Source organism: Nomascus leucogenys, chromosome 10, assembly GCF_006542625.1.
Source record: "Nomascus leucogenys isolate Asia chromosome 10, Asia_NLE_v1, whole genome shotgun sequence".
NCBI lineage: Eukaryota > Metazoa > Chordata > Mammalia > Primates > Hylobatidae > Nomascus > Nomascus leucogenys.
The window spans coordinates 70,761,892-70,775,120 of NC_044390.1; the positions used below are offsets into that span (position 1 = coordinate 70,761,892).

The following is a 13,229-nucleotide window of genomic DNA, read 5'->3' on the forward strand; positions in this document are numbered from 1 at the left end:
CACCACATTTGTAAGGGTTCACAGTCCATGAGAAAGATTGCTCCTTGAGGAGAAAACACTGAATAGTTATGTGTGATAAAAAAGAAACTACAGCAGAATTAAATTTAAAGGAGTTTAATTGGGCAATGAACAATTCGTGAATCAGGCAGTTCCCGGAATCACAGCAGATTCACAGAGACTCAGTGAAGCCATGTGATGGAAGAAGATTTATAGACAAAAAAAGGGAAATGACATACAGAAATCGGAAGTGAGGTACAGAATGGCTGGATTGGTTACAGCTTGGCATTTGCCTTATTTGAACACAGTTTGAACACTCAGCAGTGTATGAAGGATCGAAGTACGGCTGCTGGGATTGGCCAAGACTCAGCTATTGTTACAGGTGCATACGCCTAATTTAGGTTTTCAATCTCGTCTACCTATTAAGCTAGGTTGCAATTCGTCCACAAGGACTCAACTGTAGAAGTACAGAGTCCTTATCAAGCCATGATTAGTTCACTTTAACATGTGTAACCAAGTCTACATAGAGAAAACAAAAAGTTGACAACAAAGCTGTTAAATGCAGTCATTGAAAACAGAAACAGTGTTTCCTGAGGTTCTCAGCCCTGGTATGTGCAGTCAGCCACTCCCCACAAATGCTTCCACCCATCTTTATGACTCGCTCTCCCCAGGCTCTAGGATTCCACCACTGCCTGTTCCTTGCCTGCCCAGCTTTTCTCTGGGCTCTTTCTGGATCCTGGTCTCAGCATAGATCCATAGGCTTCCAATTAAACCGTGGGCCCCACCTAATTCTAATGGTTCCCTTCCTTTTGGGAGTTCACAAATAATTCCCTAAGGTGGTCAGAGATTGTTGCTCCAAATTAAAGAAATAAACTTGAGACTGGCTTGTTCACTCTTTTGTTTTTGGCTGACCCCAGAAGTAGACTCTGAGATAGAGATTTGAGTAACAAGTAGTTAGTTTATTTGAATGGTGATCCCAGGAAACATGAGGATGTGAGGAAGTAATATGGGGAAAATAAACAGGATGTTATTAAGCCAGGTGCCACTGTGGACCACTGGAGCCTGATGCCCCGGGGAGCTCTGGGGGTCGGTGCAGAACACACAGCTCAGTCATCTCACCCGAGGGGAGAGGGAGCCATAGTGTGGTGGGCAGAATAATGGCTCCCTGAAGATGTCCACATCCAAATCCCTAGCACCTGGGAATATGGTACCTTACATGGCAAAGATAAAGTAGCAAATAGAATTAAGGTTGCTAATCAGCTGATCTTAGGATAAGAGATTATCCTGGGTTATCTGGGAAGGCCCAGTGTTAATCACAGGGGTCCTTAAGTATGGAGAAGGGAGGCAGAAGAGGAGTGCCAGAGTTATATGAAATATGAGAAAGACTCGATCTGCCAATTTCTGGCTTTGAAGAAGGAGGAGCCATGAGCCAAGGAATGTGGCTGGCCTCTCGAGGCTGGAAAAGGCAAGGAAACATGTTCTCCCCAGAGTCTCCAAAAAGGAGCACAACACTGCCAGCACCTTGATTTTAGCACAGTGATTTTGGATTTCTGACCTTCAGAAATGTAAGACAATAACTTTTTGTGGTTTTAAGACACTAAGTGTGTGGCAATGTGTTACGGCAGCGACAGGGAATTAATACACATAATCAAGTGGGGAGAGTTTTTCACTCCCTGCCACTTAGAGTGTTTATAGGGAGCACCCAGGCCAAGCGCTCATCCTAAGGTTCACACAAAACCCTCAGGCTAAGAGCTGTAGATCCTGGAAGTTAGCTGGAATGCTCACAATCGCAGTCAGTAAGGTCTAAAGAATGTGGGCGTGGTAGAAACAGTGTCTGCTAGATCCACGTCTCCCAAAAAGGAATATATTGGGTAGCTTTTTGCCAACACCACTTGGGCTCTGACTTTCGTGGAAAAATTAAACTCAGTAGAAAACTGCTTCGATTCAGATATTTTTGGCAAGAAAACCTATGCACACACAACACATCCCACCCCCATAAGTTTGCAAACTCTGTAATAAACTTTATCTGCAATTGCAGAGGCATTGCCTTGTTCTAATCCATAAGGTCCTCTTAGGCAGGTGCTGTGGTATCTTTATCTCCAGTACCTTCTACCTGCTGCCTGCCTGGTAGACACTCACTACACTGTTGTTGGATGAATAAATGAGTGAGTGAGTATGTGAATAGGTGAATCAATGAATGAATTATCTAGTTTGCTCCAGTGATGTTCTCCTGACCCAGAAGCATGGTTTTAGAACCCAGGCTTTAGACTCAGACGAGGTTTCAGCTCTAGGCCTGCTAATCATGGAGACATAGGTAAGTTTATGAAGCATGCTATCTGTGTCTTCATCTGTAAAGACAGAAATAATATTGCCTCCTTTAGAGAGGATTTAATGGGATAATAAGTGCATAATAAATGTTATGATTATTATTCCCTAGCATCCCCTAATCACAGGTGTTTCTTCACCCACTGTTCCATAGAGATTATTTCATAAGACTGTTAGCAAAAGCAAATTTAAAACAGATATTGGGGCTGGGCTCATTTGCTCATGCCTGTAATCCCAGCACTTTGGGAAGCTAAAGCTGGATCCGTTGAGGTCAGGAGTTTGAGACCAGCCTGGCCAACATGGTGAAACCCCATCTCTACTAAAAATAAAAAAATTAGCCATGTGTGGTGGCGCGCACCTGTAATCCCAACTACTTGGGAGGCTGAGGCAGGAGAATCACTTGAATCCGGGAGTCTGAGGTTGCAGTGAGCCGAGATCGTGCCACTGCATTCCAGCCTGGGTGACAGAGCAAGACTCCATCTCAAAAAAAAAAAAAAAGGATATTGGTATCCCGTGTGTTTTTAAAGTTAAACATTACATTAAAGGACAGCAACTAAAATGTAATCAGTCAACTATATAGAAATAGCATGTCTCCTCCCAAATTTACCCTTGCCTGCCATTTAAGAATTTAAATCACATATGCTAAATAAATATTGAAATGGGAAGGAGTAAATAAAGCATCCAGCATTGCTTAGTTCCCAAGAAAGCCTAGTAATTGTCTGGAGATGACAAATTAGGAAGAAGACCCATGTTATCTCCAAGACACTGGTGTTGGTTACTGATGAGCACAGATGCACAAGGAAATTCCCAACATTTCCAAATAAAGGAAGTATCCTCCCTTCACACTTAGTGTCATGGAGAAAGGGCAAGTGAAAGGGAGAATGATGGTCTCAACACCTAAAATTTTTTTTTTATATTTTAAGTTTTAGGGTACATGTGCACAACGTGCAGTTTAGTTACATATGTATACATGTGCCATGTTGGTGTGCTTCCCCCAGTAACTTGTCATTTACATTAGGTATATCTCCTAATGCTATCCCTCCCCCCCTTCCCCTACCCCACAACAGGCCCCAGTGTGTGATGTTCCCCTTCCTGTGTCCATGTGTTCTCATTGTTCAATTCCCACCTATGAGCGAGAACATGCAGTGTTTGGTTTTTTGTCCTTGTGATAGTTTGTTGAGAATGATGGTTTCCAGCTTCATCCATGTCCATACAAAGGACATGAACTCATCATTTTTTATGGCTGCATAGTATTCCATGGTGTATATGTGCCACATTTTCTTGATGCAGTCTATCATTGATGGACATTTGGGTTGGTTCCAAGTCTTTGCTATCGTGAATAGTGCCGCAATAAACATGCGTGTGCATGTGTCTTTATAGCAGCATGATTTATAATCCTCTGGGTATATACCCAGTAATGGGATTGCTGGGTCAAATGGTATTTCTAGTTCTAGATCCCTGAGGAATCGCCACACTGACTTCCACAATGGTTGAACTAGTTTACAGTCCCACCAACAGTGTAAAAGTGTTCCTATTTCTCCACATCGTCTCCGGCACCTGTTGTTTCCTGACTTTTTAATGATTGCCATTCTAACTGGACAACACCTAAATTTTTAAATAAGAAAACTGGAAACTTAAACTGAGACCCAAGAGAAAAACCTCCAAGCTCTGGATTCCAGTAGAACTTTCTGTGATGATAGAAATATTGTCTGTTTGCACTGTCCCATACAGTAGCCACTAGCCACATGTGACTATTGAGCATCTGAAATGGGGCTAGTGCAACTGAGGAGTTAAAATTCAAATTTCACTTAATTCAAATTTAAATAGCCACATGTGGCTTGTGGCTACCAAATTAGACATCATAGCTCTAGGACGTAACAATTAAGAGAACAGGCTTTAAACTCAGCCTGACCATAGTTTGAAACAGACCCTAATTGCTGTGTTACGGAGGGCAAGCTATTTAAATCCCCTAAGACTTTCTCATCTATAAAACAGGAATAATAACATCTATTTCATGGGATTGACAACATAGCAAAGCTCTTAGTATTATGTCACAAGCACTTAATCAATGGAAGTAAGTATTAAGTGAGGACAAAAATAATCCAACAGCAAGTAAGTCACTGATGAATGAATGGATGAATGAATGACTCAGTGATGCCTGGTCATTTCCCACTGACAAGGACTATGGAGACTGCAAACCTTTTCATCCAGGCATCCACTGGGTGCCAGTGTTGTGTCATCCAATGAGATGTTGGTCCCGGGAGGTGGCCATTCTGCCTGTAAGTAGGACAGCTCTACTAGGTGCAGTTTATTTTTAACACTGGCTGAAATCTTCTGCAGAAGCACTCTCCTACCAGACTGCTTGTTGGTTTAGAGATGATTTCTAGCTGCACCAGCCAAAGGTTTTCATCTCTGTGGCCAGTGCCCCAGCCTGTTCAGTGCCTCCTTCCCAGCTAGCCAGATTGCAAAGCCCGTTTTCTCTAACATGATCCCCAAATCAATCCCACAACCATGTACTGTTAAGAAGAGTCACTAGTATTTGCTGAGCACCTGCTGTGTGTCAGACCATGTGCAGAGGGATTTCTTTGGATCCTCACTGCGACTCTCCAAAGGAGGTGGGGGTTCTCCTTTTATGGATGAAGAAGCAGAGAGGGTTGCTCAAGGCCATGCAGCTATTATGGGGGCAGAGGCAGGATTTGACCCCACGTATGTGACTCCAGAGCCTGGGCCCCTAAGCACTGCCCCAGTCTGCCCCTGGTGAGTGTCCATCATACATTACACACCAGACAGGTGAAGTGGATCCTAAGAGTGATGAGATTAGGTGCCCAGTCCCAAGGAGCTTAGGTGCCCATTTCCCAAGGGAAATGTGGGTGACAACTGTGATGATGCAGCGTGCACAGCCCAGACAAGATCCTATGGGAGCACAGGAGAGGGAGCAGCTTACTCTGCTATGGGGCATGTCACAGGAGGCTGTGCATACCATCCCTCTGACCAGCACGGCCATGACTTTCACCACTTTAAAGTCACACCACCCAAGTTTTATGTGTCTCTAGAGATTTGCTGAGACTGGTTAACAAGTACCAAGGGCTCTTTCAATGATCATCTGGGAAACCCTCTGCCACTTACGTCTCCTTCCCAAGGGCATGTTTCTGGCAGCAGCTGGCAGCCTGCAATGCAGTGTCAGAGGCTTCCAAAAGCTGCCAGTGCCAGGCAGTCAATCCAGTATAACGGCTGTAGTGGAAGATAGCATGAAGGGAGAGGCTCATGCCAGGGCCATGGGCCAATATCACACAGCCAGGAGAGCAATCTTAGTGACAAGGACAACACTTGTAATTTGAATCTGAGTTGGGAGCAGGAGCCCTCTGTGCCCCTCACCTTCCTCCACTGGCTGCATGACAGCAGTTAGGGCAGGAATCATCAGTGTATCTCCCAGAGCCTGGCTTCCCACTGCACTGTGAGCTCCTGGACTTACATATTATCAATTACTGACGTGTTGTATACCTAGTGCCTAATACAGTGCCTGCTGCTAGGTAGGAGCTGGGTAAATATTTTTGAATTGAATTGAATCTTCTCCACTGAGCCCATAGTACACTCCCTCCTCACCCCACTTATCTCCATAACCAACTTGACTGCTCTCCAGAACTTGTTTATTCCAAAAATCCACAGCCATAGGTAGATATCAAAGTGCTTGGCTAAAATAGAAACAATGTCAATTGAGTTTTGAAGGGAGGATGACACTGCAAATCCAATTTAATTCTTCAGTTATTTGAGGGACTACTTGAGCTAGTTATCTCCCATTTTTTCATGTGTGATACACTGGTAGTAATGATACCTACCTCAAAGGATGTGGTAAACATTAGATAATGCATGCAACACACTTGGCAAAATGCCTGATAGATAGTAAGCACTCAATAAAGAGAAGTGTGGGGCCTTGGGTGCAAAATTTAAGGAGGCATCAAAAAAACTCAGTAATCAAGACCAGTAACTGCACTGATTTCCTAGGGCAGCTGCAACAAAGTACTACACAATGGGTGGCTTAAAACAACAGCAACTTATTGTCCCAGTTCTGGAAGCTAGAAGTCAAATATCAAGGTGTTGGCAGGGCCATGCTCCTTTTGAAGCTTCTAGAAGAAGGTCCTTCCTTGCTTCTTTCAGCTTCTGCTAGCCCCAGCTGTTTTTGGTTGTGACAGTATCACTCCAATCCCAGCCTCCCTCTTCACTTGCCTCTTCACCTAATGTCTGTGGCATCTCCCCTTCTTATGAGGACACCAGTCATATTGAATTATGGGCTTGCCTTACTCCAGTATGACCTCATCTTAACTCATTACATCTGCAATGACCCTATTTCCAAATAGGGGCATTCTGAAGTACTGGGGATGAGGACTCCACCATATTATTTTGGGAGACAAAACTCAACCCATGACAATAATACTTTTAAAATTATTGAACAAAACATCAAAATGCTAAATAACGGCAGGATGCAGCTCTGCACTTGCACAACCCTGTTTCACTCTCCTCACCCTGATCCTGGCCCTGCCGGATAGTGTCTTTGTCTAAAATTTAGTTGCGTAGTTGTTGGATTGTTACAGGGCACCATAAAAGATGTGGGAAAATACAGAGGTGGGGAGGTCATTCCAAGCAGTTCCAGTCTAATAGGGGAGAAAAAATATACAGATTGAGAAAGAAAACGGCAGCCCTGACAGCTGTCCCCTGGCTGCTGGCCTAGTTGCTACCAGAGAGGCTGTGGTGTTCTGCTGCTGAGCATAAACAATTTCACAGAATATCACCATCAGAAAAAAGACTCACTATATCCATGGAGGAAAAGACAAAAACTAGGCCAGGGAATAATCATGTCTGAACAGAGACTCAACAACAGTGGACAACCATGGGAACTACCCAGCAGCTGCCTCTCCTGGCTGACATAAGAGCCTACTGATACTTCTCCCAGAATGGCTCACCCTTGCTGCTGGCTTGGTTTGACCATCGGTGAGCTCCTGGTGGTCTTCAGCTGTCAGGCATTAACAAACTTGTAGTTGTCGTAGGGTGCAATAGTGGACACGGAACAAAGAAAGTGCTGCTGGAGCCAGAGGAGCACAGATTGTTTGGAGACCACTGAGATGGCAACACAGAAGTGGGGGCTTTGGCTGGCCTTGAAGGATTCCAGTTAGCACACAAAAGGGAGCGCAGCAGAGGAAAAGCCTGGAGGTGTGAACGTGCAAGATGCATTTCCTGCTGCTTCCACCTGGCATGGTCTTCCCTGGGCCAACCGCACTTTATCTTTTCCTGGCCAGCTCCCATTCATTGGTCATGTCATAGCATTTATCCCAGTGCATTGTGATTGGCTGTTTTCTTCTGCCATTAGATTTTGATCTCTTTGATGGCAGAGACTTTGTCCTGTTTATTTTTGTGCATTAATCTCTAGCGCGGTACTCTCAACATAATACGTATTCCATAAGTGTTTTGAAGGAAGGAAGATGAATAGTGAATGAATCATCCCACATGCTAAGAATCTAAGATGTATAAAATAAAGTGGTGAAAGATGAAAATGAAATTTTATCAAGGTTAGAGTCAGGTTGGAATGGCTATTGTTTACCAAACTGAGACATCTAAATTTTATTTGGTTGGTAATTGAGAGTCATTGAGATATTTTGGGGAAGGTCACCCTGATGCCATTGCTAATCAAATGAAATGAATGAAATGGAGAGGCAAGAAACTGGAAATAGCAAGACCAGGTATCATGCTACTGCAATAGTCCAGGCAAAACATGATAAAGGCCTGAACAAGAATGGCACCAGTGGGGATGAAGAGCAGAAAATCAAGGTGGGAGATAGAGACAGAGAAAACAAAGGATTTGATGGCTTATTAGATGTTTGGAATACTTTAAACTTTATTCATCCTTGCTTTGCTGGTATTTCTGGTTAAGTTTTTAAGCAGGTGCATCTTCTTAATTATGTTTCATCTGAGCTAATATTAAGTTGGCTTACGTGCACCGAAGACACATGTAGTAGACAGAAAAATGAGACCCCAAAATGTCCTAATCCCCGGAACCTATGAATATGTTAGGTTATATGGCAAAGGAGAATTAAGGTTGCAGATGGAATTAAGGTTGCTAATTGGCTGATTTAAGATAGGGAGAGTATCCTGGATTATCCAGGTGAGTCCAATGTAATCACAAGAGTTGTTATAAGTGGATGAGAAAGACAGAAGAGAGAACCATAGAAATGGTAGCATGAGAAGGATTTGGCCTGCCATTGTTGGCTCTGAAGATGGAGAAAGGGTTTCATGAGCCCAGGAATAAAGATGGGCTCTAGAAGCTAGAAAAGACAAAAGAAAAGATTCTCCACTAAAGTCTCCAGAGGGATAGCAGCCCAACTGACACATCGATTTTAGCTCAATGAGTACATTTTGGACTTCTCACCTCCAGAATTATAAGATAAATTTGTGTTGTTTTAAGTGACTAAGTTTGTGGAACTTGTTATGGCAGTGATAGAAAACTAATAAAACATGCTCCAGAGAGGGCTGGCCATAGGATGCTGATGGCCTAGCCTGATAGTAAATCTTGCTACAAACCAACCGCTAACTAAAGAGTTGACCATTCACATTCATTTCAAATGCCCTTCATTTATCATCCCTGAAATGATCTGTCACTGGGCTAAAACATCAAGCTAGAAAATATGGCATGGTTATTCTAGACCCTTTTGAATATTTTCCTTTTTTATCCTTGCATTGCCCAATCAATAGGTAGGACTTACTTGTATAGATATCTGCTACCAACAGTGATTGAGTTAGTAGTAGCTTTTCTCTTTTAAACATAACAGGTGTATATAAGACACTAAATTAATTCTCTTGTTGAAGTATCCAGAGATGAAGTAAATAGTTTGAGAGTAGGGAAGAGAACTCCAATGCATATGATATGCCCCATATGCTTTATATACATTATGTTACTTGACTCTATAGAAATCCCAGGAAGTAGGCATTATTATCCATATGTTAAACTTAAAAGAAAATCCTGGTACTGATAAAAGGGAAAGGAGCCAAAGTTCAAACAAGGGTCTCTAGGACTTCAAATCCATGGTCTTCTTCACCTTATTATGCAGAGTCTCAGCAAAGATGATCTGAAAATATTATCTTTCCAGAATGTTTAGCAACAGTCTATGTCAGGTAATAAAAATCCCCCACTTTCTGTCTCCAGTGTGCAACTGTGTGCATGGGGTGTGCAACAGTGGACTAGATGGCGATGGAACCTGTGAGTGCTACTCTGCATACACTGGCCCCAAGTGTGACAAGCGTAAGTACTGCTAGTTTCCTTAATGCCACACCAGATCAAATAGGCACAAGTGTATGCATTTCAATTTTGTATCTGTTATTCTCTATAGGTGCAAGGTACCACCAAAAGTTTTCTAGAAAGAAACCAGAAATTAAAAAGAGAATGTAGAAGAGAAAAGGAAAGAAGAGGAGGGAAAGGGAGGAGGAGGAAGAGAGAGAACAGAAGCAATGTGGTGTCAAGGCTATAGCTGTGTTTTAGGAAGGCTGAACTGGAGGCCAGGTGAAGGGTAGAATGGAGAGAGGGACACTGGGGCTGGGAAGCCAACACAAGCCATTGCAACAAGTGAGTCACCTAGTAAAGGAGATACAGCATCTTCTCAATTATGAGCCTCAAAGGCAGAACACATTAACAGCCCTAAGAAAGAGGAAAGGGTGCTTCACCAAGGCTAAGTGATTCACCAAAGGCCACACAACTAGTAAATAGGAGAGCTGGGACTCAAGTCATTTGAATCCATGGGAAATTCTTAAAGCTATCTATCATACTGGGTCCAATCAAGAGCTGGAAACCAAGGGGTGATTTAAACGAGGGAAGTTTAATAGGGATAATTAGTAAGCTATGATAGGAGAGCAGCTGTAAAAATGCAAACAGAACTCTAGAGAGGATGGAGCATAACAAAGGAAGGAGAAATTTGGAAGGGGGTGGCAGTCCCCAAGGCTGGATTTAAACCTTGTTGGAGAGGGTGTGGTGGGTGGCCGAGAAGTTTGCTGTTTTATCCAGGCCAGCACTGGACCACAGTCACCTAGCAGGCATGGGGCAACCCTCCAGGGCCTTGGGGAGCTGAGGCTGGTGGGTGAGGCACAGGAAATCAGGGGCCTCTCAGGCAAAATCCTGGAATACACAATGTCTATGTCGAGAGGGCTGTGGGAAGGTGGTCGCTAGGTCCAGGCCAAGGATGCAAGGTCAGTCACCGAGGAACTCTGAGTGCACCGCTGGGGCAGAGCATCCCTGAACAGACCCTGCAGCAGCAGCAAAGGAACACGCAGCAGCAGCCCCACACTGCACCCTGGAGGCAGAAAGAAGAGCCCCCGCCTCCCACCGTGTCCCGCCGCGCCCTCTACTGGCAAAACTTAACATCGCTCTATGAAGGAGAAACTCACAGGATGGCAGAGCCGGCTCTGAAGGGTAAACTGGGAGCTGAGATGTTAAGAAATCGGCCATTGTGCCTGTGCCACTAGCCTCATTTAAATTATCCTCGGGACTTGAGTCTCCTGTAAAAGGAAAGGGTTGGGTGAGATTGAAAGTCAGCAAATGCAAACTCATTTTATTGGAAGCAGTTGAAATGCCGTGAGCGGTGGTAGTAACAGGATGAATAAACTCAGCCTGTGCCTTCTTCCTGTAGCTGGGACAGCCATGCAAGCCTCCAGTCCAAATGCAAAGGCAAGTGGGTGGGACGGGCCTTCTGTGGTCCTCAGTCAGCCCACTTCCTTGGCCACTCCAACCATTGTCCAGTGGACTCCTGGGCAGATGCATTCTCAGTAAGGCAGGAGACCCAGTCCAGAAGCCGGCCTAATGGAAAACCCTAATAGATATGCTCCCAAGTAAAAAAATAGTAATAATTCTGTCCGGCCAAATGACAAGAGACTAGGACAAAAATATTTAAAATTCACATGGCAGATACATTTTTATAATAAAAAATTGGATTCAGGTAAAGTCCAAAGTCTAAATTTCAGAATAAGAAATGAAAACAGGCCAGATGTGGTGGCTCATGCCTGTAATTCCAGCACTTTGGGAGGCCGAGGCAGGTGGATCACCTCAGGTCAGGAGTTCAAGACCAGCCTGGCCAACATGGTGAAACCCTGTCTCTACAAAAATCAGCCAGGCATGATGGCGGGTGCCTGTAATCCTAGCTACTCAGGAGGCTGACCCGGGAGAATCGCTTGAACCCGGGAGGTGGATGTTGTGGTGAGCTGAGATCACACCATTGCACTCCAGCCTGGGTGACAGACTGAGACTCTGTCTCAAAAAGAAGAAATGAAAACCAGCAATAAACATGAAAAAGGTGCTAAGTCCACTAATCGTCACATACATACTATTAAAATGCAGTCATATTTGGAGTCCTGGAAGTTTATTTTTGTGTTTTTATTTTTGCCCACTATGTTACAAAGATTGAATAGACAGATAATATCCATCTGTGGGTATGAAAAAAATGACAGTAAGAATGTGGATTCCTACAACCTATGGGAGAAATTTATTTACTAAATTTGAAGGCATGCTTATAGTATGCTTCTGTGGCCCCAATTCTAAGAATTTACCCTGGAAGAGGAGAGGAATTAGGCAAAGGTAAGCATATATGATCAAAGAAATTTATGGAAATGCTATTTGTAGGAAGATAACAAGCTGAAAACAACTGGAATTCCCACCAGTAGGAAATTAGTTGAATAAGTTGTGGTCCATCCTATACTAGTTAGGATAATGCTAGTTGCTATAAAAAATAAACACAAAACTTCAATGGTTTAACACTATGGTTTTAAAATTGTGCGCCAAGGTGTCCCAAGGTACTACAATCAAATTCACTGGCTACTATTGGTATTTTAAATTTCTGAGGGAAACACAGAGATACATCTGTCAGATATCACGTGGACTGCTAGCTTGAGTTAGTTCACAATTTCAACATGAGGTCGCACTAATTCCTTGCAGTGACATCATATCTTTGCAAAGGTACATTTTCAGTGATTGCTATGATAAAAGGCAAGTACCATGTAAAAATCAATGTGACTGAAATGAGGCTGCCAGTCTCCAATCTGTATCAAACTTTAAAGTTTGAGAAGTTGTGCAGTGTCCAACACACGCACATGTCTTATACATAGGTGAACATATAAATAGACATTTTTCTATTAAGCATGTCACCTTTTCAAATGGCTGCTAAGTGATTCTAACAACTAAATAAATGGACTTTTCAGTATTTCATTTGAAGTCGGGGTACCATGAAAAAAATTATTGAGACACTAAAGGCACTGTGACCTGAGATATTTAGGAATCTCTGGCTTAACATTAATGAAGTATAGTTCTCACTCATGTAACAGTCCAATGTGGGTGTTCCTGGCTGGTGCCAGCTTCCCCCTACATGGTGATTAGGGATCCAGATCTTTCCATCTTGTGACTCTGTCATTCTCTAATACCTCAGAGTACTCTGCTTCCAGCCATCACAGATGTGAAAGAGAAGATGGAGAAGCACCTGCTTATGAAAGTCCAGGAAAAATATGTAAAACCTCTACTCAATATTCCAGCAGCGTGAACTAGTCACGTGACCTTTCCTGGATGTAAAGTGGGGTGGAAAATGTAATCCTGAAGCAGCAGCCACTTTCTGCCAAAACTTCTGGTTTATGGAAGGGGTGGGGGAACAGTCTCTGTGAACTATTTTACTCAACTAGCCACTGTTGGGAGACAATTCTCCATGCATCTCTCACATGTGTGCACATCTTGAGAGCAATACACTGACTGCTCTTTGTTCCAGATCATCTGTTCAAGGATGTTCGTATACTGAACAGACTTGGAAGACATAGTACCTCCCTCAGGGGCAAAGGGCAGGCAGGCTCACTGCCAGTGCCTCTCAGCTCCAAAGTCACCCTTTTTGCCTGCT

At 43.5% G+C, this 13,229-nt stretch overlaps 1 protein-coding gene across 1 annotated transcript in view; it reads left to right on the forward strand.

Moving 5' to 3' along the window:
- The window catches only part of STAB2 (stabilin 2), a 187,983-nt gene that overhangs the window by 46,440 nt on the left and 128,314 nt on the right, over positions 1-13,229 (forward strand). The window contains exon 6 of the mRNA XM_030821934.1: positions 9,515-9,610. Coding sequence (XP_030677794.1) covers positions 9,515-9,610 — 96 coding nt within the window. The remainder of the gene's footprint in view (positions 1-9,514; positions 9,611-13,229) is intronic.